This window comes from Rhinoraja longicauda, chromosome 32 (assembly GCF_053455715.1).
Source record: "Rhinoraja longicauda isolate Sanriku21f chromosome 32, sRhiLon1.1, whole genome shotgun sequence".
Taxonomy (NCBI): Eukaryota; Metazoa; Chordata; class Chondrichthyes; order Rajiformes; family Arhynchobatidae; genus Rhinoraja; species Rhinoraja longicauda.
The window spans coordinates 17216769-17242071 of record NC_135984.1 but is presented as its reverse complement, the minus strand read 5'-3'; the positions used below and the strand labels follow the sequence as shown (position 1 = coordinate 17242071).

Genomic DNA, 25303 nt, shown 5'->3' with positions numbered 1-25303 from the left:
GGGCCGAATGGTCTTCTCCTGCACCTATTTTCTATTGTCTATTGTCTAATATCCAATACCCCTGCATGTTTAGCTCCCAGCCTTGGTCACCCTGGAGCCATGTCTCCGTAATTCCAACTATATCATATCCCTTAACTGCTAATTGCACATTCAATTCATCCACCTTATTTCGAATGCTCCTTGCATTAAGGCACAAAGCTTTCTGGTTAGTTTTTCTTATCTCCCTTCTACCTTTTGCTTCTGTCCTCCTTTTATGGCCCTCTGTCGCCTTGCATTGGGTCCCATCCACCTGCCCTGTTAGTTTAGTGATCTTTACTACACTCTCTTTCCCGTTAGCTGCACGGATACACATCCATGGTGTTGACTCTAACCCCCCACTTTTTTGTTTAAACCCACCCATGTAGCACTAGCAAACCTGCCTGCCAGAATGTCGGCCCCTTTCCAATTAAGGTGCAACCCGTTCCCTTTGAACAGGTCACCCCTGCCCCAGACGAGATTCCAGTGATCTAGAAATCCAAATCCCTGCCCCCTGCCCCAAATTCTCAGCCATGCATTCAGATCCCCTATCTCCCTGTCCCTACCCTCGCCAGCACGATGTACTGGAAACAACCCAGAGATAACCACTCTAGAAGTCCTGTTTTTCAGCCTCCTATCTAGTTCTCTATACTCACGCTGCAGAACTTCCTCTTCTTACCCACGTCATTTTTGCCTACATGCACAACTACTTCCAGTTGCTCACTTTCCCTCTCCAGGATGTTCTTAGTTTAGTTTAGAGATACAGCGCGGAAACAGGCCCTTTCGGCCAACTGGGTCTGCGTCGACCAGTGATTCCCACACATTAACACCATCCTATTCCCATGAGGGACAATTTTTACATTTACCAAGCCAATTAACCTACAAAGCTGCACGTCTTTGGAGTGTGGGCGGAAACCGAAGATCTCGGAGATAACCCACGCAGGTCATGGGGAGAACGTACAAACTCCGTACAGACTGCTCCCGTAGTCGGGATCGAACCCGTGTCTCCGGCGCTGCATTCGCTGTAAGGCAGCAACTCTACCGCTGCGCCACCGTGCCTGAGGTCGGTCAGAATGTATTTGGATCTTGTGAGGCCAGACTGTGTGTCCACAAAAGCAATTCAGAAGTTTCAATACGACATTGGAGTTTGTGATTTACACTTTGAAGTAGATGATCTTCTACTTGCTTTCAATGTCACATACGGAATCTGGTTTCCAGGAAGGATTACTGATTGGACTGGAAAGTTGTGACTTGTGGTCATCTCACAAGATGAAGTGTTGTTAATACAACACGTAACATTCATTACACGTAGCCGGCGTTGTCTCAACACGATGATTTTGTGCTGAAACTAGAGGTCTCCTCAATTTCTGCTGTGAATGAATGCAGATGTGGAGATGGTCGAGTGCTATTTGAGTTATCACTACTCTCGCGGCAATCTGAGCTGAACTGCTCTTAATGGGCAAAACAAATCACCAGAAACATTGAGTTAGTAAATCAGGAAGTATTCGTTTTAAAAATTTTATATTGAACATCTGATAACTCAACTGCAAAGCTTAGCTTTGGGTACCTAAGACCCTGAGCTACATTGATCTTGATAGTTGGATCTCTGAAAAGAAAAATGGAAAATCAAGAATAGAAGGCAAATACTAATTACTGAATTTCTGTTAAGTATTGCGTTATATTTCCAAAATTTTACCGAGAGAAAATATATTGATTTGTCCCAAGACAGGCAACATTTAATTTTTGCCTTCAAACAGAAGCCCCAGAAGTGGGCAGGAAGGAACTGCAGATGCTGGCTTAAACCGAAGATAGATGCAAAATGCTGGAGTAACTCAGCGGGACAGGGAGCATCTCTGGAGGTGAGGAATGGGTGACGTTTCGGGCCGAGACCCTTCTTCAGACACTTCCGCAGAAGTGGGCTTGCATTAGAACATGATGTCGGGTCTTGACAGCACAGTCTGAGGTGCAAATGGAAAGCTCACCCCTGCCACTGCAGAGGAGGTGGAAAGCTGCCAGTCAGGTCATTTTTTACAGCATCAGGTGAGTGCACTGAGAAACAAGACTGGGCTGTTCAAAAGTAAACAGGTGGGGAATGAAGGTTTCTTTGTCCCCCACCTCGGCAAAGGAATGGAGCAACAGAAACTGCACGGTCTGTCACAGCGTTGCACAACTTCAGACCTGTCTTTTGTGCAGGTTAACGTCATGCTTTGAAAGTTGTATAAATGGGAGGTGTTTAAGGATGATGATTTGACCAAGTGTATTTGCAAATCAGACAAACTGTGCGAGAATATAAAGCTCTCTTCTCATCACCACACCCTATCTCCTGGCAGGTAGGTGCAAGTAAACGCTGATCTGCCATCAGCAAGCCTGAAACAGAGAGGATTGAACCAGCTCTGAAAATTCACTCTCACCACAACCACCACAGGAGGTAAGTCGAACATTGCAGCTTTTACTTAGATAAAAAATAAAATTATTATTAAAGTTGAGATGTACTCTGAATACGCAAATTCAATAATGTGGCAATTGCAGTAAAAAAGATAAGACAAACAGACACAGACTCCACAAAAGGAGTTATTTACAGAAGGCACTGTCTGGGTTGAATGAATGTAGCCATTATTTTATGACTGATTAGCTTAATATAGGTCCTTCAGGTTGTTTGTGTTGAACTCACCACTTAGATTCAGTGGGGGCTTGTTCCAAAAGTTATTCACAAGGGGCATTAATCGAAAAGCATCCAGTTTTTTTACACAATGGATTCTTAATGTCTGACATACACTGTCTGACATACTGGTGGAAGTAACTTCAACAAAACCATGCTCTTGGAAGGTGATCAAAAAAAAATTCAGGTAGGCAGATGCAGGAGTTTTTAAATGTAATGGCTTTTAGATGCAAATGTTAAAACAAAGCATAATCATAAGTGCATATACATGTGTTGTTAAGATATTTAACAATATTGAGGGAAGGAATGCTAAACTGCACAACCCCCCTGTTTTCACGGTTAAAGAGAAAGAGACTAATTGAGTAATTGAAGAACTGCTGTGTAATTCTATTCGTGTATATACATATTTTTATTTAAATATATATTTTACTGCATCACCCAATGCAACAGCATGTTTTTATAATTTGTTGAACAAGCTTGAGGGAAAGTTTAATTTTAAAAATATATATATATTCTGTACCTTAATCTGGCTGCAGAAAGACAAAAGGACTTGGCTTCTCTTTGTACATAAGATGTACCTGACATCACCCACTTTAATGTAAGGGTGGGGAGCGGGTGCCGAAAATCATGAGTTGTGCAAGACTTTTAGTTCATTGTGAAACGTTGCCCAGTACTTCATTCTGTTCAAAGAGATATTAGTGTATTGTTACTCTCTGATTCGTCATAAGCAGTGATCACAGAGAGCTTGTGATTCTCTCAACAGCACTTTAAGTTCAAAATTTAAATTTCACATAACAATACCGGCCAATGTGCCTTGGTCATTAAACAGTATGTGATGCACTGAAATCCATTGAAAATGGTGAAAAACTGGATTGGTTTGCACTTGTTTTGCACTTTTCTCACTATATAGGAGGCCATTCAGCCCAACGAGTCTCTGCCAGCTCTGGGCAATCCCATCAAACTTATCCCCCCACTTATTACCCTGTAACCTGTTCATTCTCACCCATCATCTCCATCCTGATTCTCCTGTCCCCATCTACATTGCAAGTAATTTACAGTGACTAATTAACTTGCTCACCAGCACATCTTCAGTTCAGTTCAGCTTAGTTTTTGGTCACGTGCACCGAGGTACAGTGAAAAGCTTTTGTTGCGTGCTAACCAGCCTGCGGAAAGACAACACCTAAAGGGATCAGGGGGTATGGAGAGAAGGCAGGTACGGGTTACTGAGCTGGATGATCAGCCATGATCATATTGAATGGCGGTGCAGGCTCGAAGGGCCGAATGGCCTACTCCTGCACCTATTTTCTATGTTTCTATGTTTCTATGATGGAGGGGGTGAGCTGTATTGTCCAAGATGCTCTGCAGTTTGAGGAACATCCTCCACTCCAAGACCACCTCCCATCGATCCAACTCCGCCCCCAGGACGGAGCCAGCCTTCCTGGTGAGTTTGCTAATCCTGTTGCCATCCATGGCCTTCGCCCTGCTGCCCCAGCACACCACAGCAAAAGAGATGGCACTGGCTACCACCAATTGGTAGAACATCTGCATCATCTTACTACATTAGAAAGGAACAAATAAGTTGCAAAGTAGGTGGTTGTATTTAAACCCTGGTCTTGAATTCTTTCCTGTGTTTTATTCAGTGGGTTTCTTTTAGCTGAGCAATAATTAATCCACAGATTACTTTAACACTTTGGTCACTGCTGATGAGAGATGTTTATTTCAAGATTATATTCTGCTTTATCGTTTCACTGTACGTCTGGGTACGCGAGACAATAAACAAAACTGAAACTTAAGAGGCAGCTCAATAGCTGCAGAAACATGCAATGATCGATCCTGAAAGTGTAGTTGGTATCAGCAATGGTCATCGTGTGTTTTGGCGACCATTAATGGCTGGCCGCATATTTTCTGATGAGACTCTCTGGCATACTTTGTTTGCTCAGATTCAACTTCAAATGCACATGCCGTGAGTCCTGTCTGAGGCCACAGGAAGAGGTAATGGAAGGTTGTCAGTCTATTGATTCTGGAAATTGTTGAAAAGTTTGCCGGTGAAACTCAACTTTTCCTGTTTGTTTCCATAGAAACATGGCAAGTCTACCATTTGGGGCCAATTGGCTTTCAATTAGTTGAAACCCCTATTGTTTGATTATTTCCGCCCTTCCATTACCACTAAGGAAAGCAGTCCTGTGACCAAGCCGCCATGATTTGCATCAGTGGTTTATTGAACTCGGACAAAGGCTGCCCTCGAGCAAGGTTCTCTTCTGATCCGGGAGACGGATATGAATAGCAAGGGTTGCTGACTGATAATTGGGAGTGGCTATTGTAGCCTATGGGAGCTGAGATTGTTTGTACCCTGCTGTTGTCAGTGAACCTCCAGCCCCCAACACTACACGAATCAGAAAACACAGACATAGGAGCAGGATTAGGCCATTCGGCCCATCGAGTCTGCTCTGCTAAACGCTCCTTGATAATAAAAGATAAATTAAAACTGTAGAAATTGATATGAATATTTTTAAAACCATAATTGTTACTAAAAATCTAAAATAACTTAATTTTAAAACTTAATTAATTAAACATATTATATAGTGAAATAAATAGCAAGAGTTTTATGATGAAGGCTGATAATCTTTTGTGCGCTGGTACTTTTGAAGGCTGGCACTTTTTTTAACATTGTTGGTGACTCTTTTATGTGCTTTGTATGTAAAAACAAAGAATTTCACTGAACCTAGGTACAAGTGACCATAAAATATAAAGTATCATCATTACAATCACTTTTAAATTGGAGCCACACAAGGCCAACCAGGACGAATGTGAACCCAAGGGTCCAGATAAGATATACATCTTTGGCTCACCAACTCATTGAGTGAAAGAATGCCTCTGGATTCAAAGTGGGGAGTTGGTGGTTAAAGAAAAAGAACAGTTGATATATGTTAATATGGAAAATATGTACAGTGCTACTTTTTAATGTTAAAATGAAAATTAATTTTGCCGTTCAGTGCGATTCAATAAAATCAAAGACATTCCTAAATCAGTTGTTATGGTGACTCCCCTCTAGACTGGATGCTAACATCACAAACTACAACCTGGGAGCTGGCCCAAGTTTTAATGTTGCAGGCTTTAAGTTTTAAAAGGAAATGTCAACCACTCACAATAGCTTGAGGCCGGGGCAGGTGCAAAGTTGTGAACCCTTTGACAAGTAAATCATCAAGAACACCTCAACTTATGTAGCCTCACAAGTCAGATTATGTATTGAACTCCTTTAGACTTTAAAGATAGAGCACAGAAATAAGCCCTTCAGCGCCAACGAACGATCACCCCATTCACCAGCACTATCCTGCACACTGGAGACAATAGACAATTTTACTGAAGCCAATTGACTACAAACCAGTATGTCTTTGGAGTGTGGGGAAAAAATACTTGGTTATGGAGCTAACCCTTGTTAGCCAATGTGATGCCATTCCAAGTGGGCAGATCAATGACAGACAACAAATAAACCTCGAGGCCTCTAAATGTTTCTAATGGCGCAATAGCAACATTTAGAAGGCATTTTGAGAGACACATGAACAGACAGGGGTTGGAGAGATACAGACAATGTGCAGGTAAATGTGCAGTTTAAATTGACATCTGGATCAATCGCCAAAGATATCTCGGGCTGAAGGGCCTGTTCTTCTGCTATGCTGTTGTATTGTTACTGAGAGCCATGGAAATGGCTCAATAAATCATAGTCATTACATGACCGAGGATGTGGTTAAGATACTGCGAAATAAGAGTTCCTCATGTCATGGTCTGTCAGGGTATTGCAAAAGTGTTTGTTCATTTAATTATATTTTTTCGCTGAAATCATCAGCACCTTGTGAAAGTACATTTTTCACATTAGAATTAACAAACAGGACATCCCTACAAATGCATTAATGAGACTCTTCTTCACAGACTGCAGCTGACCTGAGCTTTTTTTGCCAGGCAAATACAGGAGCTATAATCCATTGCTTACTCATGACTGTGAGAGAGTGTGAATTTGTTTTCAAGTCGATAATAAATGACCGTAGTGAGATCTCCACACTCTCATTCAGAAGCCTGGATGAAGGATGCAAACACAAGAGTTTATTTTTCACCACAGTAAGTTCTGTTCAATAAATAAAACAGAATTTCTGAGCAGACAGAGCAGTATGAAGAATAGCTCCGTACTTTGTGCAAAAGCGCGCACAAGTTCGGCTGAGAAGGAGTGAGGTGGACAGTTTCGTGCAAAAATCCCAAATGGAGAATGAAGTACTTGATGCATAGATAGGCACGCCAGTAAACCATCAAGGTCAAGAACAGCTCTATTCATGAACCGGGCTTTACCAAGAGCTTGCAGCCTGTCCTTTCTTGCTTGGTCAAGTGAGCTGGTCTGCTCAGCATACCTATGGGATTCAATCATCTAGTGGCATCATTTGGAGGCCGGGCCAGAGACCTGGGTTCAATCCTGACCTTGAATGTCCTTGACCTGTTTGTATTCTCCCTGTGACCACATGGTTTCCTCCATGTGCTCTCGTTTCCTTCCACATCCCAAAGACATGCAGGTTTGTAATTGGCCTCCTTCAATTGTTCTTGTTGTGTAGGGAGTGGATAAGAAATTGGGATTACACAGAACAGGTTTGAAGGGGTGATCGATGGTCGGCGTGGACTCACAGGGTCAAAGAGCCTGTTTTGATGCTGTTTCTCTAAACTAAAGAGGGGATCTTATAGAAATATATAACAATTTTAAGGGATTGGACAGGCTAGATGCAGGAAAAATGTTCCCCATGTTGGGAGAGCCCAGAACCAGGGGTCACGGTTTAAGAATAAGGGATAGGACATTTTAGACTGAGATGAGGAAACACTTTTTTACCCAGAGAGTTGTGAATCTGTGGAATCAGCCATGATCATATTGAATGGCGGTGCTGGCTCAAAGGGCTGAATGGCCTACTCCTGCACCTATATTCTATGTTTCTATGTTTCTACAATCAGGGCGGTGGGTGTATGGAATGAGCTGCCAGAGGAAGTAGTTGAGGCAGGGACTATCGCAACACTTAAGAAGCTATTAGACAGGAACATTGACAGGACAGGTTTAGAATGATGTGGGCCAAATCCAGGGACTACTGTAGCTGGGACATTTGGTCGGTGTGGTCAAGTTGGGCCAAAGGGTCTGTTTCCACGCTGTATATCTCTACGACACTATGACTCTGTAAAACCAATTTTCCCCATTAACATCGCTCAGGACTTAAAAGGGACTCCAATAGGGGCAAGAGACTGACCGTGTTCCTGTAGCGGTAATCAGCCACCATCCGTGTTGCGAAAGTTCCATCAATCTATTGGCAGCAATTCCGTCTCCTCTCTTCAGATGTCAGACACCTCACCAGTATTCATGCTCCTGACAGCCAGCCAGCTGAGATGCTGCCTTTGGGGCTACAAGGTTGGAGTATATGGGTGGGCTCTCTTAATTCAGAGGGGTTTGAAGACACTCTTCCCCTCTTCCATGGAATGACAACTGCCTTTCCCAACCCTAAATCAACCACCCAGGTGGTACTGCTAGAAACCGAGGAAAAAGGCCAGCACTAAGAGAAGTGAGGTTTAAAGTTGTTTGCCACATAAATATTTGTTTTAACGATGTGGTCAGGCATTTACCGTACATTCTGAAAATAGGGAAGGAAACAGGATACTAGTGGTGAATGGGGAACTAGGCATTGTATACATTGGTGGTGCAAGCTGATGTTTTGGTCAGAGAAGATCAGAAAGCTGCTTTTGATGTTGTGCTCTCCCCTTCATCTTTCTCCTGTACCTTCTATTCCACAGTTGCTCTGCCTTTACTTACTGCCTGGGGCTGAATCTCTAGGATTTCTAAATTCACCATCTCACTTTGGGACAGAGCAAATCCTAAAGACTACTCCTTTGGTTACTGCAGAGACTCTCGAGCTTCCTTGTCCAGAGCCCACAGTTCGAACTCCTGAAACAGACCATCAAAACCTCTAATTTCTAGATTGTTTCCTTTATTAAGAATTTACATTATAATCCCCTTTTTTTTAACCAGAATGTTGCCTGGATTAGGGGCTATTAGCTGCAGGGAGTGGTTAGACTGACTTAGTTTGTTTTCTCTGGAATACCAAATGCAATGGGGAGACTGGATAGAAGTATGTAAAATTATGAGCGGCATAGATAGGGTAGACAGTCAGAACCAAAGATACTAGAGGAGCAAGATAGACCACTCGACCCTCGTCATGGCACCATTTTAGTAGGCAGAAACTTGCAGAAACATTTTTAAAGAAACATAACCAAAATCTGTGAATTGATAGATGAGATATATTCTGCATTTTAATGGTATCATCACACATACTGTTCCCCCAAAACACTGATTACACTGCGAGAGGCAGAGCGAACGATGGGTTTTACCTACTAAAATGGCGGACGTTACACTCCTTTGCGTAATACATTTCAGTACAGGCGATTTCAACGGAGTGGTCCATCTTGTTCCTCTAGTATCTTTGGTCAGAACCTTTTTCCCAGGTTGGAAAAATCAAATATGAGAGGGCATGGGCTTAAGGTGAATGGGGCAAAGTTTAAAGGAGATGCGTGAGTCAATTTTCTTTTACACAGACAGTGTTTGAAGCAGATACAATAGTGGCATTTAAGAGGATTTTGGACAGGTCTATGGTTCTATAAGGATATGGATTATAGACGGGTAGATAAGAGATCTTCTTGGCACCATATTCAGCATGGATATTGTGGGCTGAGGGGCCTGCTCTTGTGCTGTACTGTTCCATATTCTATATTCCCTTATCAAGAGTTTACATTCCTCAACAAACAAGCTAATGGCATTGTACGTGTTCACTCTTCAGTCATTACTAAGGTAATGCTGTAGTCACTCGTACTAATATGCATATCAGTACCATGCCTTCCAGGTTTTGTAACCTGAGAATGGTTGGTTCTACCATGACCAGATGTGGCTGTTTAATTGATATCTGACCATGTTGTGATCAATTGCAAGTCAAGTCAAGTCAAGTCAATTTTATTTGTATAGCACATTTAAAAACAACCCACGTTGACCAAAGTGCTGTACATCTGATTAGGTTCCAATGGAAAAAAAATGAAACATACAGTAGCACGCAAACAGTTCACAGCGCCTCCTCAATGAGCCTCAAACGCTAGGGAGTAGAAATAGGTTTTGAGCCTGGACTTAAAGGAGTCGATGGAGTGGGCAGTTCTGATGGGGAGAGGGATGCTGTTCCACAGTCTAGGAGCTGCAACCGCAAAAGCGCGGTCACCCCTGAGCTTAAGCCTAGACCGCGGGATAGTGAGTAGCCCCAAGTCGGCCGACCTGAGGGACCTGGAGTTAGAGAGGGGGGTTAGAAGATTTTTGATGTAGGGGGGGAATGTCCATTTAGGGCTTTATACGTGAATAGGAGGAGCTTGAAGTTGATTCTGTACCGTACAGGGAGCCAGTGGAGAGAGGCCAGAATCGGGGTGATGTGGTCTCTTTTACGGGTACCCGTCAGGAGTCTCGCTGCGGCGTTTTGGACCAGTTGCAGGCGGGACAGGGAAGATTGGCTGATCCCAGTGTATAGGGAGTTGCAGTAGTCTAGGCGGGAGGAAACGAAAGCGTGAATGATTTTTTCTGTGTCGTCGAATTGGAGGAAAGGTTTGATTTTAGCTATGGTATGAAGTTGGAAGAAGCTGGCTTTTACCACAGCGTTGACTTGCTTATCAAATTTTAATGCAGAGTCAAATATCATGCCGAGGTTTTTGACATGCGGTTTGACTAGGCAGGATAGGCTTCCAAGACTGCCTGTTATCGATTTGATGGAGTCGGGGGGGGGGGGGGGGGGGGGGGGGGGGGGGGGGGGGGGGAATAGGATGACCTCAGACTTGCTCTCATTTAATTGGAGGAAGTTCTGTGCCATCCAACATTTTATGTCCTCAAGGCAGTGTAAGAGGCTGTTTAAATTTGACTGGTTGTTGGGTTTCAGGGGGAGGTAAAGCTGAGTGTCATCGGCATAGCAGTGGAAAGAAATGCCGTGCCTTTGAATGATTTGGCCAAGGCGGAGCATGTATAGAGAGAAGAGAATGGGGCCTAGGATGGAGCCTTGTGGAACTCCGCAGGAGAGGCTAGCTGGAGCAGAGGAATAAATGCCTATGTTGATGGCGAAACTCCTATCTTTGAGGTACGAAGCGAACCAGCTCAGGGCAGTGCCATCAATGCCAACCGCGTACCGGAGACGGTCAATAAGGATGGTGTGGTCCACTGTATCGAACGCTGCGCTGAGGTCGAGAAGGAGCAGGATTGCACAGTCGCCGGTGTCGATGGCGAGAAGCAGGTCGTTGTGTACCTTCAACAAGGCAGACTCTGTGCTGTGGTGGGCTCTGAAACCTGACTGGAAACTTTCCAGGATGGTGTTTTGGTGCAGGTAGGGCACTAATTGGTTTAGAATTGCCTTTTCAAGGACTTTTGACAGGAATGGCAGTTTGGAAATGGGTCTGTAGTTGCTAGGCAAGGTGGGGTCTAGGTTAGGTTTTTTCAGTAGGTGCTGGACCACCGTGTGCTTGAAACAGGTTGGAACAGTGCCAGTGGCCAGAGAACTGTTGATAATAGAGAGGATGCTGGGACCGGCTATTGCAATGACATCCTTCAGAAGGGCAGTGGGGGCAGGATCAAGGGGGCAGGTTGCAGGTTTCATAGCGGGTTTCATGTAAGGATATGGATTATAGACGGGTAGATAAGAGATCTTCTTGACATCATATTCAGCATGGATATTGTGGGCTGAGGGGCCTGCTCTTGTGCTGTACTGTTCCATATTCTATATTCCCTTATCAAGAGTTTACATTCCTCAACAAACAAGCTAATGGCATTGTACGTGTTCACTCTTCAGTCATTACTAAGGTAATGCTGTAGTCACTCGTACTAATATGCATGTCAGTACCATGCCTTCCAGGTTTTGTAACCTGAGAATGGTTGGTTCTACCATGACCAGATGTGGCTGTTTAATTGATATCTGACCATGTTGTGATCAATTGCAGCACAGAGAGTTGCTTTTGTAGGCTCCTTATAAACTGGGTGAGTTTTATTTGCATTGCAAAGACACCTACTCCTGCAAATCACATGAATTACAGTTAAAAAAGTCCTAACATGCAACAGAGGAGTCCCATTGTTCAATCAGGTCTCACAGAGTAGATCAGGGAACAGAAGTGCTGTACGATCCAGCCACTGGCCTTCTTGATGCTGAATGGTTAATTACTTGGAGGAAACACGAGGAATTTAGTGCACCATTGAGCTTCAAACTTCTTGCACTGTTGTTAGATCAATATCTGCCTGTATTTTCTCCAAATCCCCAGGCCCGAATCCCCATCAAATGAATGGGAACCTCCATCCAATGCCTGTCCAAGATCACCTAGACACATTCCCAAGTGTGTGATGTTCTGTGATGGAGTGGGGTGACACACAGACGCACATATCACCTGGCTTGTCTTAAATACACGGCTTAAATCTGTGACTCACTTAACTGGGATACCCGTGACTCAGTGCGGAAATGTGAGGCTTAGTCAGGACATTTCAATCCAAGGGGTTGCAAATCTCACAAATCTCTCTCCAAACTTCGCGATTCTTACTCCTGGTGACCTTGCTTTGAACAAGGGTGTGTTGTTATCATTTTCAGGGAGGGCCTTGATTCTGTTGTAGTCATCTCAGATCTCAGTGAGACTTTCATGCTTTTCCCCTGGACAAATATCACACGAACCATTTAAACAAAGTTCCAAAATGCAGCATAATGATGCTGATGTCGAGGTGATATATTAAACTCTCTCCCACTCAGCTGTGTTTATAATTAATTATGATGGCAACTTTGAAAAGTTGCATTAATCTCAGTCTATTGTATTTCCTTTATTTTTGTAATGTTTATAATACTATATATTAGTCCTATGGTTACTATTATATGATTACTAGTTAGGTTATTATTATATCAGATAGACACAAAAAGCTGGAGTAACTCAGCGGGGCAGGCAGCATCTCTGGAGAGAAGAAATGGATGATGTTTCGGGTCAAGATCCTTCTTCAGACTTCTCCCATTCACTCTTCCCTCATTCTTTTTTTTCTTTTTTTTAGATTTTTAGATTTAGAGATACAGCGCAGAAACAGGCCCTTCGGCCCACCAAGTCCGTGCCGCCCAGCGATCCCCGCACATTAACACTATCCTACACACACTAGGGACAATTTTTACATTTTACCCAGTCAATTAACCTACAAACCTGTACGTCTTTGGAGTGTGGGAGGAAACCGAAGATCTCGGAGAAAACCCACGCACAAACTCCGTACAGACGGCGCCCGTAGTCAGAATCGAACCTGAGTCTTCGGCGCTGCATTCGCTGTAAGGCAGCAACTCTACCGCTGCGCCACCGTGCCACATTTTCTCCAGAAATGCTGTCTGTCCTGCTGAGTTACTCCGGCTTTTTGGGTCTATCTTCGGTTTAAACCAGCATCTGCAGTTCCTTCCTACACATTATTATATAAGATTTTGGTTAGTCAGTCACACCCCACTTTAATTTTAGTTCCTAACTGCAATTGTTATATTGGGGACGTATTTTGTGTAGCACAGAATGTCCCCTGGAGGACATGTGGACACTGCATGTTGAGTTACCTGCTACCGTGATTGCCTGTGACTAAAGCAAAGTAAAAAACCCAACCTGTAGCTCGATTATTACCCACACTCCAGAGTGACTGGTGTGATCAACACCAAAAACATACGGTTACAATCAGATTAGAAAATGCTCAACAGATCAGAAGGCATGTGTGCAAGGGGAAACAGGGGGAAGAGAGGCAAGAACTGAAGAAGGGTCTCTCCCCGAAATGTCACCCATTTTGAGATGTCAAGAAGACTCACCATGTTATCAGCAAATTGCGTAATAATTCAAAGTGGGTTAAAGAGTGGATATAAATTAAGTTGCTTCCTTAGCTTTCCAAATGCAGTCCGAGGCACATACAAATGAGACGAGTGTCTGTTTAATACACAATTGCGTTGATTTATTAAAGAAGTGACTGTGGCTTTAAATTGAAGGCTACATTTTTTTACTTTTCGAAGTAAAATTTAAATGAGTAACACCATTTAGAGAAAATACTTGCAAGGCAATTGATATTTTTTATAGACTGGCTGTGGAATTTGCAGAATTGCTCATGCATCAACACAAGAAATATGTCATTCCAAAAAACCGGGGAGATTTCAGCCTTTGCCCTCTGAAAATACCTCACTTTATTCTTAGCTCCTATACCTGTCTTCCATGCAGTAATATTATATGACAAATACAATTCAATTTTCCCACCTGACAAGTAATCTCTTGCAATTCGAATTATTTTGTTGGTTTTGTGTAACATTGTGTTATTAGATTAAAAAATTTCAAACCATTGTTTTATTTTCATGTTATATTTCATTTCATCGGCGTAAATATCGAATGCCTGCAAAATGCATTGCTACTATTATTTTTGATTTGCTGAAATTATCTTTCATTTAGCAAAAATGGGGCTCAAACAAAAACTAACAAGTCTGGCCAAATAGTGGTTTACATCGGAAATTAGTGCTGGAACAGCACTAATTTATTATTAGTCTTGCGATTGATATTTAGTACTAGCAGCTCAAAGGAAAATCGCTCTATGTCACAGATATGCCACTATTACTTCTATTATTATTAAGCTTTTATATTAAATATATATATTGATTTGAAGTTCAATGTATGTGACTTCCTCATAAATATTTTAATTACTTATTGAAAACATATGCCAAGTTACTGTTTCTGATTAATTTTATTTGTGTTTGCTTTGTCATCCTTTATTCGATCAAGGTTTCGCTGTTACCGTCAAAGTTTGGAGTGTCTACAAAAATGGGATTGAAATCTCATGTCGTTGTCTTCACTTTCTGCTTGTGCTTGATCAGTCTATCAACAGGTAGGACATGGTATTCATCTGGCGGAGTGTTGAAGATTTATAATATAATTCAGTTCTGGCAGCACTGTTGTAGAGTGTTGATCTTTCCAAAATATTTTATTATGTCTCTCATTCCAAACTCTATTCAGCTTAACTCAAATTCATCTCAACTTTGAAACCAACTGTTCAGGGTTTGTTCACTTCCCCTGTGAGGGGATGTGTGCATGTGTTTCCCTTGGGATTCCGCTGGTTAGAAGGTTAATTGGCAACTATAATTTATCCCCAGGTAGGTTAAGTTCAGAGAACCAAGGTGGTAGGAAAAATGGGTGAGGAAATTGAATTGATGGGATTGCTCTGAGATGGGTACAGACCTGAAGGGCCAAATGTTTTCCATCTATGTAATGAGAAATTATAAAAATTTGCATTTGATATCCCTTTTCTATTATGTTTATGTGGCTGATTTTGGGTGAGCTAGGTCCAATAAATCAGCAGCACCTAACAATCCCCTCACATATTGTATTTGTTTTCTCTCTCACTGCCTCTCTCTCCCTCTGCCTCTCTCCCTTGTCGCCTCTCTCTATCTCTCCCCACCTCTCTCTCTCCGCCTCTCACTGACTCCCCACCTCTCTCTCTGCCTCTCTTTCTCTCTCTTTCTTTCTCTCTCTCTCTCTCTCTCTCTCTCTCTCTCTCTCTCTCTCTCTCTCTCTCTCTCTCTCTCTCTCTCTCTCTCTCTCTCTCTCTCCTCTCTCTCTCTCTCTCTCTCTTTTTTTTTCTTTTTTTTTAAATGTTTCGGGCAAACAACACATACAGAATTTCACAGTAGGTGGAATGACTAATGACTCTCCTCTACTTCTTAACCTTATTTTTCTTCTTCCAATTCTGTAAAAAATGTCTGCTTTTAGTGTTGCCAATAGACCACATGAGAAATTCTTTACGCATGCTGACAGTCTGCGATTATTGGATTGTGAACAGCCAGCCATTAGTGATAGGACTCTCTCTCTCTCTCTCTCTCTCTCTCTCTCTCTCTCTCTCTCTCTCTCTCTCTCTCTCTCTCTCTCTCTCTCTCCCCCTGCCTCTCTCTCCCCTGCCTCTCTCTCCCCTGCCTCTCTCTCCCCCTGCCTCTCTCTCCCCTGCCTCTCTCTCTCCCCTGCCTCTCTCTCCCCCTGCCTCTCTCCCCCTGCCTCTCTCTCCCCCTGCCTCTCTCTCCCCCTGCCTCTCTCCCCCTGCCACTCTCTCCCCCTGCCTCTCTCTCCCCCTGCCTCTCTCCCCCCCTGCCTCTCTCTCCCCCTGCCTCTCTCTCCCCCTGCCTCTCTCTCCCCCTGCCTCTCTCTCCCCCTGCCTCTCTCTCCCCCTGCCTCTCTCTCCCCCTGCCTCTCTCTCTCCCCGGCCTCTCTTTCTTTTTCGGAATATCTTACGCTTATATTTTTTATATAAAGGCCATGCTCTCACCAAGGCCTTTTGGATAAATAGTAGCCTCTTAAGCTGGTTTAATTTTGTGGTTGAGCTTAACCAATAGGGTTTGGGAAAGGAAACTTAACCATCATCCCTTTGCCTGATCATCATGAGGGAACCTCTGCTAATTTGCGCCATTCTTGAGGAAAGAATCCAATTTGGTGATGCGCATTGTCTGGGTGTTGCATGGGCCAAGTCAGGGACGAAACCCAAGTGAGGACGTCTTTAATATATGGAATTTAAATGATTTCCAAAAACAGCCTTCAAGAAACAGATCACCCCAAAAATCATGCAATTAGCTTGGTAATTCCTCCATTTAAATAAGTCTCAGTCAACCAAAGTAACTCAGAAATATCCAAAGCCAAATAAAATATTTGTTTAAATGCTCATCAGCTAAAATTCTCTGTGTAGGAAGGAACTGCAGATGCCGGTTTAAATTCTTGACCTTAAACTTCATCTGTAGTTAGTAACATAAGATGTGCTATATTATCATACTATCATGTTGGACTTTGCCTCAGAAATTCATTCCTTTAAAGTCATAAAGACTGAATTATGAGTGAATGCAACACACTAATATATGGCCATGTAACACCTTTCAAAAGAAGGAGAAGGTTTTCAGCATCTGTACTTAAGATATGGTCACTTTATTAAGCCCAAGCACAAGTGACCCTCCTAGAATCACAAATAATTTCATACAATTTTCTTGTTTTAATGCACGAGTTTTACCCCAGACGCATCAGATGTCTGCATGGTAACTCTTCAATTTAATGTAACTACCCTACACAGCCACAGAGATAGGGAATGTACAGAAAAGCGTGGAAATAATTATTTTCCTATTTTATGGAATGGGAAAGTTCAGCGAGTGGAGAAGTCAGTTAAATGAACCTATTGGATAAGAGAACTGGGAGGAAAAAGAAAGCAATGTGAACAAATGCACAACTACATCTTTCTTAGAGGGCTTTCTCTACAACCATCATAGTTATCATGCCAGATGTGTTCATCTGTTGATCTTCCATTATGATCAGCCAAAATTATTTTTGAAACATTCTATTTAAAGTTGTATTTTTAGTGCAATGAGGTAACATTAACACAAAAAAAAGGGTTATTTTAAAAGTCGCAGAAGTCCACTGGAAACCTAAATGCTTACTTGGATCGGGGGCACTCCAGTTCTTACAACATGTGGATCAGATTTTGGTCTTTGGTCTTTTTCTTTTCCTTTGAAAATGGCGCCAAAATATGATGACTACGTTTGTTGGTTGTGCAAAATAATTTCTGGGTGCACTGTGTTGTGCATACGTGACAATAAAGAACCATTGGACCATTTATTCGTGTTCATATGTCAGTCTGTGGTTCATATTAAATCAATAACATATAGGAAGTACTCGGATGTGCAAGCTGAAATGAATTTTTCACCGGTCCAGATCTCTGAACAGTCTTCCTTTGCTTTGTAAATATCTGTTTTGACTGTAGTTGATGTTATTATTGACATTTGTTTCTGGAGGTAAAATGCAGGTAACTGGAATAATATACCAACTTTGGCCCACTTCTTCAGGCAGTGTGTTATCATCCATCACATTGTCACTGAATACTGTAGTTGTTACTTACTCTATATAGATTAGAAGATTAGAGGACCTCTGAATCTTTTCAGCATGTAATTCTGCAGACATGTTTATGTATTACTAATACATCATTGAACAACAGTATGTGAATAACAACTGCTTTGAGATTTTTCTCACATCCGTATCTTGTTTGACATTCACAGTGGTTTCTGGAAAACGTGGCAAAGGCCCAAGAGAGGTAAAACAATTTACTCTAATTTTACGATAAAAGGAATACTTGAAAAGGAATGCTGCATTTAATCTAATGCATTCCAAGTGTCATCTCCCGAGATGCTTGCCTTGGTTTTTACATGTGTAAAAGCTGGCTCAATAAAAAGGAATCATTTGATTGTCAACAATACTGTACCACTCAGTCATGTTTGTTTTGCAAGCAGAATTGAGAAAGGTTCCCTTTGTATCCCGACTCGTTGACATCAAGCCACAGGCAAGCACGGCAAATATATTATGTAGGTACTTCATTTCCAATCGGAGGTCCACCATTCCTGGATGACTTCAGGAATGAAAGGCACCTTTAATGTGACAAGATGCTCTGAGGATCTTCATGGGAATTAACTGGTAAAATAAAAGTCACTACATACAGTTAACAGAACAATTGAAAGCTGTGGCAAGCACTCTAAGGGTTGATTATTGATGATACCTGGAACTGCTGGTATTTTAACAATAGTCATGCACTTTGCCTGTCAAATTGTGTTGATTATAATGTAATGATTGCAGTTTTGTAACAGTGAATAATCACTTGGTAATTACAGTGCTCATAAAGCCTGGAAAACTGCCTGCAAGCCTAATAAGATAATAACAGCGTGCAATTCAAATCAGCAATAGATGTGTTAAAATGGGTGTGAAGTTTTAGTATACAGAAAGCGTAGCTCGATAGCTAACTGATGGCCATCACCTTTCCTTTAAAGAAATAATTGTTTGAGAGCCCTGAACTTCAGGCTACATTCTCACCAACATATTTAGGTTGCACAGCGTTTCACTTCAATGCTTGTTACTCAACAAAATGAATTCTTGTAGCTTTTCAAAGATTTCATTAAATGTTCAGAAGCCAGTTTCCTTGGTGACAGAGTTGGTAAGTAGACTTCCTTTCTGAGCGAAGACGGGGGATCTGACTGCAGAGAAATCCTTTGAAACATTCAATTTTTTTAAGTTGGTGTCTGGTTTTTACCGTGCAGAATGCATTGTGAATTTCCACCTTTTAAGAAGGTACCTAGTTTAATTTCCACTCAGCGCTGTGTGCTGAGCTAGATGAGTGGTCGAACCGCCTTTATAATGATTCCACAATGATACTAGGTAATAATTAGGCTCGGGCATTATGGCTGAATCCTGTGTATCCAGGTTACTCAAGCCTGGAAGATGATCTGCACAACTTGCATAAGAAACTGTTGTAAATCACGTTAATACAATATTAACCAAATCTGCATGATTCTGGGAGTGATAACACCCAGAAACGTAAAATTGGGTAACTCAGCAGGTCAGGCAGCATCTCAGGAGAGAAGGAATGTGTGATGTTTCGGGTCGAGACCCTTCTTCAGTCTGAAGAAGGGTCTCGACCCAAAACGTCATACATTCCTTCTCTCCTGAGATACTGCCTGACCTGCTGAGTTACTCCAGTATTGTGTGAAATAAATACTTTCGATTTGTACCAGCATCTGCAGTTATTTTCTTACACTGTAAAATTGGGTAATACAATACAATACAATACAATACAATACAATACAAACTTTATTGTCATTGTGCAGTGTACAAGTACAGAGACAACGAAATGCAGTTAGCATCTTAACCAGAGTGCATGTGATGGAATAGTAAAACATATAATATATACATATATGCACAGTAGTGGTAGTGGAAATTTCGGTGAGCGAGATCAGTCATTGATTGTATTTACAAGTATCTTTTGCAAATTGCGCAGATCAATTTATATAAATTCTCTCAATGTTTTTTTCTGGCACCCAACTCGTGCACTTTATCAACAGCAGTGCAAAATCCAAAATTCGTTTCCGGCAAGAATCGCATTGATTTGAATGATGTTCGCTCACCAAAGAATATACTTTTAATAACGTTGAAGACTCAAACCAAATGTTTTGTTTCAAGACAGTGACACATCTTTCCGATAGTATTCTCCAGAGTTCTGCACAATTCCCTGCCTTAATTTTCATTTGAAATGATTGAAACTGGCTTCCTAGTGACAACACCACCAGCTGGTTTCATGAGGAATCTTCAGTTTAAATGGCAGACAGACCGAGCCACCTTCCAGGATGTTGATATTGAAAGACAGAAAGAAAGAGTTTCAGGCAGGCCAGTACTCCTTCAGATTTAAGTTGCACAAACACTAAAAAAAACTTGCAAAAAAAACCCCAAATGGTTCCAAGTTCATCACATCAGAAGTGAGCGCAACAAATAAAGGAGAAAGACACCAAAGAAATAACATCCAAAACCTCTTCATGTTTCCTCACAGCTCTGATCTCGAGAAGGAGCCCTGATAAGATCACTTCACAATACAGCCTGGGTGGGGTTTTTTTTACACTTCCTGAGAAGTGTTGACAAGGAATGGGTTGGTGCCACAATGTTGGAGAAGATGGTGGCAGAGTCCTTCCGGGAGACAGGGGTGCTTGCACAAGCTTTTTAAAAACAATTCACAAAGAGTTTAATTGATAGAGATAGATAGATTCTTGATTGGTACAGGTGTCAGAGGTTATGGGGAGAAGGCAGGAGAATTGGGGTTAGGAGGGAGAGATAGATCAGCCATGATTGAATGGCGGAGTAGACTTGATGGGCCGAATGGCCTAATTCTACTCCTATTCCTTATGACCTTATGACCTAACTTCCATATGTAAATGGTATTTATCAAGTCAATTTGAGTTTGTAGCGGCCAGCTTCTCGTCTAACTCAATTAGCTCCCAAGCTGCCACTTGCATAGACCGGGTCAGCGATAAGCGTAATAACTCGAACAACTAATAACAGAAATCCTCCCAGACGTTTAATAGTTAGTCTTCTTTATTTGAAGGTGCAATAAACATATTGGCATATCTCTTGTCATCGACTGGTTATTAATTGCTAGGTAAAATTCCATATCTTACCACAGTCTATGCGATCGTTACGAATTGCCAGATATAACTTCGACACAGTTTGTATTAATCTTCTAGTTAATAAAACTTACAGGCGATTACATCATGGCTGACAAATCTTTTGGCGGAGCTTCTAGCTGACCCTCTGTCAGCACCTCCCAGCTCACCCACTCTCCCAGCACGTACCCAACTGCCCGTACTCTGGCTCCGCCCAGCCCCTACGTAAGCATTGTATTAACTCTATAGTGTCCAGACTACAGCAGAATGCAAGGTAATGATATTAATAAGCAAAAATAACTAATAACTGCAAAATGGCTCCTACAGAGTTGATTGTCCCATGTGCAAGTAAGGTGAGGTGGAGGTACAATGAGAATCAGTAAGTTACCAGGAAGACCTGTTGAAAGTGCGAATGCAATCATCGCATTCATTGTTATCAAGGGATCCTTACTTGAGCTCATTTTGACTTTGGCAAGGCAGGCGAGAGCAGCAAAGTATCAAAATCCATCATGGTCTCCCGAACCTCAATAGTTGGGTGTAGCATGCACATGTGGGGCTGAACTGAAGCCATCATGCGCTCATTCCATGACATTTATGACAATGACTGCCTCATGCTCAATCACCATGCAAGAATTTTTGTTTTTTCATACATTACTCTGCTCTGCAATGATAAAATGTCACGATGAGATCCTAGAAGAATGTGCACCATTTTTTGTATCCTGTGAGCTAATTTTCGAAAATGGCAGAAATAGATGCTGAAAGTCACCACTGATTTCAATGCACCAGTTGAGGAAAAGGCTATTTGAAGATCAAGATCTCAGACTTGGCACAAAACTCTTAATCCACCAGTTATCAGTAATCTTTGGGCTCTATGCTTCCAGGATTTGGACTACCTTTAGTGGATACTTTGGAAAAGTACCACTATTACCACTCTCCACAAAATCCTCTGAATTCACTGTTCAAGCAAATGACAAGCAAATTAATGTCCTTTTTCAGGCCATCATCCACCTAGCCCTCAATTAGACTCAGCCATTAATATTCAGTAGGACTTGTAGACACATGGAATTCAAGATGCCAGTTTACGAAAAGTGCAGTTTGAAGAAGGCTCCCGACCTGAAACATCACCTATCCATGTTCTCCAGAGATGCTGCCAGACCCCATTGATTTACTCCAGCACTTTGTCTTTTTGAATAGATCTTCTTGATGATCTGCCTGAGTTCATGAAACAGGCATTATATTCTAGGTGTAAGAAGGAACTGCAGATGCTGGTTGAAACCCGAAGAAAGACACAAAAACCTGGAGTAACTCAGCAGGACAGGCAGCATCTCTGGAGAGAAGGAATGGGTGACGTTTCGGGCCGAGACCCTTCTTCAGACATTATATTCTAGCTCCGTTGTGAGAAGAGACAGAGGAAAAGATCCTATTTTGTGTTCAAACCTCCTTGAAGAAATGCAACCATCTTCACTGACTCCTCTGAATCTCTGGCTACTGAACATTAGTTTGGAGAAGGAACATGCAGCACCTTCATGTTCATGCATCAGGAGCACATGACATCCCATTAAAAGCAAGAGAAGGAGCACACCACTTCACCAGCTCCACAACTGTCTGCACCTCCTGACCCATCTGTGGAAGAATTCACAGGGAACAAAATGGCCTCATTTGACAACACAGAATCCTCAAAATGGGAACCATTTGTCTTCAATCCTGAGGGAGGTCTAAACGAAAGATATCAAGAGAGGTTGTCCACAAGGTTCCTCGGGCAAGGTTTCTGAGAGTGAAGGTGATTCTGTTGTTGACATTGAAAACCGTAAACACATTTGTGTTTGTTCACTATTTGGGATTCAACAGGCAGGCTAATTGTATCCTGACATGACTGTTTAAGGGCTAGTTCGTGAGGTCAGAAAGATGAGGAAAGATATTAATAATGTGTGAAATTTGACTCCTATGCCCGGTGTTCCTAAAATGTTACAGAAGCCCACCAGCACTGTTCCAAAACTGGTTTCAGGAAATTTCATGGTTTAATTTCAGTGCTGTTTAAAACAGTATCAAGTAAATTGTTAAAATTATGTTAGCATCAGAAAACTGATACAGGTGAATGTCCATGCCTCAGATATGCCCAATTCCCTTGACCTGACAGCACACATGCAATTGTAACTAAGAGTGGGTAACTTTGAGAAGTTAAAAACTGAGGGCATCATTAAGGTGGCGCAGCGGTAGAGTTGCTGCCTTACAACGAATGCAGCGCCGGAGACCTGGGTTCGATCCTGACTACGGGTGCTATCTGTACGGAGTTTGTACGTTCTACCCGTGACCTGCATGGGTTTTCTCCAAGATCTTCAGTTTCCTCCCACACTCCAAAAATGTACAGGTATGTAGGTAAATTGGCTTGGTAAATGTAAAAATTGTCCCTAGTGGATATAGGATAGTGTTAATGTGTGTGGATCGCTGGTCGGCGTGGACCCGGTGGGCCGAAAGGGCCTGTTTCCGCGCTGTATCTCTAAACTAAAATCATATTTGTGCAACCTAGCACTGTTAACTGCTAATTAAATGGAATAATATACTGTGGGATGAATTTCCTCTGGGGTCTCCCTGCTTCAGATTTGTTAGAGATCTGAACAAAATGGCATTTGTGGCAACATTAGCAAAATCTAATTAAGGTGGTTGGGGTACCTCTAGTAATCACTTGGGTAGTAGGTGCAGCGAGGAAAAGACAAAAACACAACTATTGCAATTATGCATTTGCCTACCTATGAATTTCCAAGGATATTTGAAACATTTCTATTTAACAATTTGTGCATTCTAAAATGTAGAGGTCAGGCCGATGTCGTGGATGGGAAGAGGATCTAAGAAACAACCTCACTGTTCCAGGAAATATCAGCAATTTTCTTGAAAGCTTCAATGGCCCCATAAGCGCTCTGAGTCCGGGCTGTGTCAAATCATTCAGTCTGAATGTTAGTTACTACAACCTGATGAAACTGTAAGTATAGCAGGCAGGTCTGCCTGCAATAAAATGCTTTCAAATGTAGGGCAACCCATTATGTTAAAAATTTGTATTTTCATCTTATTGTTATTTTGGACTTTTGTTTTCAATCGTTCCTCAAACCCATGTGTAACTGGTTCCTGCATCATCACTGAATGACCGGTTAAACCATTCATCAATCATCAATGTGTAAGGAACTTGATCTTCCTTAAGTATCTTCACCAATGACACATTAATTTGTTTAATATTTTGAGCTATTGCCTTCTTAAATAAAGTGGATTAATATGTTTTTACTGTGTTGTTGTATTGCTCACTCATTACTGTTTCATTGCAGAATGATGGTCTTAAATGAAGAATATGATGACCTTATTCCTGGTACCAGGAAGCAGATTTATAAGTGGGTGGAAGATATTTACACAAAATCATCAGGACCGGAAGGAATGAACACCATGGACCCATCCGGTGGTGAAGGTTCAAAGCCTAATGGAGGCAAAGATAAAGGTAATAAAGCAACAAACATGGACTGGATCAATAGAATGATTGAATGAACACCCACATATAAAATTCCTAAAATGGTGCCCATCTCTCAACATTACCCAAAGGCTTCACATTTGAAATGTCACGCTTAAAATATCGCACTTCAACTGAGCAAGTAGGAAAGAGGAAAAAGGCAATTATTTTCTCTGTCTTTTTTCATCCTGCGTGTTTGGCTGTCGTCACAGGCAGAATGTGTGGGATTAATACATGAAGATTACGCACAGCAATCACTTTCTAATTGACCTCATGATGTGATAATTCCAGGCACTTTCTCACCAGAAATTTCATCCAAATAGAAAAAAATCAGTTTCACTTTAGCAACAAAGCATTACAAAAGTGCTTCTGAGTGCAGTGAGGATTAGTTTAATTTACAACTTTATATTGCGAATTATATATCTTTCTTGAAATCTTCATGCATTGTCACGTTTATAATGTAACAGTAATTATAATCTTTATACAGACTGAAGTCTTTCACGTAACTAACAACACTTGTTGTTGCTGTCATTCCCGTTTGTTGCTTATTATGCTCAGCTTTTTGGGAATTACTTTTCATTTATATAAATAACTTTTAAATTTGAGTAAAACACAGTGCTGGAGGATCTCCAACAGCCCTCTCTCCTGTAGTATTCTGCAGTTTGTTTCCATTATGTTTATCATTTCAAGATCAGCAACTTCACAGTTTCCCATTTTATTACCCACGTGCCAACATTTTTCCCAATCAATTAATTTATAAACATCTTTTTGTAATTTACTTGTTTCCATCTTGCAAATAGCCTTCCTACCTATTTTTATCTCATTCGTCAGTTTGGTGACTATATCTTTGTTTCGTCCCTCTGTCATTAATACATGCCACTATTGTATTTGCCTCCACCACGCGCTCTAGAACCCTGCCATTTTCTGTGTAAGCAAACAACTTGCCCCACCCAACTCCTTTAAACTTTGCCCTTCTCACCTTAAAACTATGCCCTCTAGTCTTTGACGTTTCCACCCTGTGACCCTATCTATCCATCTCATAACTTTATATCCTTCTCTCAGGTCTCCCTCTAACCTTCGGCATTCCAGAGA

At 41.7% G+C, this 25303-nt stretch overlaps 1 protein-coding gene and 1 long non-coding RNA gene across 2 annotated transcripts in view; one reads left to right on the top strand and one right to left on the bottom strand.

Moving 5' to 3' along the window:
* LOC144608728 (uncharacterized) overlaps positions 1 to 25303 on the bottom strand; it is a 127202-nt gene that overhangs the window by 16246 nt on the left and 85653 nt on the right. The gene's annotated exons all lie outside the window — the stretch shown is intronic.
* LOC144608726 (otoancorin-like) overlaps positions 2405 to 25303 on the top strand; it is a 77576-nt gene continuing 54677 nt past the window's right edge. Inside the window, exons 1-5 of the mRNA XM_078426757.1 lie at positions 2405 to 2443; positions 14507 to 14609; positions 17803 to 17837; positions 23532 to 23698; positions 24036 to 24202. Coding sequence (XP_078282883.1) covers positions 14546 to 14609; positions 17803 to 17837; positions 23532 to 23698; positions 24036 to 24202 — 433 coding nt within the window. The 5' untranslated portion in view covers positions 2405 to 2443; positions 14507 to 14545. The remainder of the gene's footprint in view (positions 2444 to 14506; positions 14610 to 17802; positions 17838 to 23531; positions 23699 to 24035; positions 24203 to 25303) is intronic.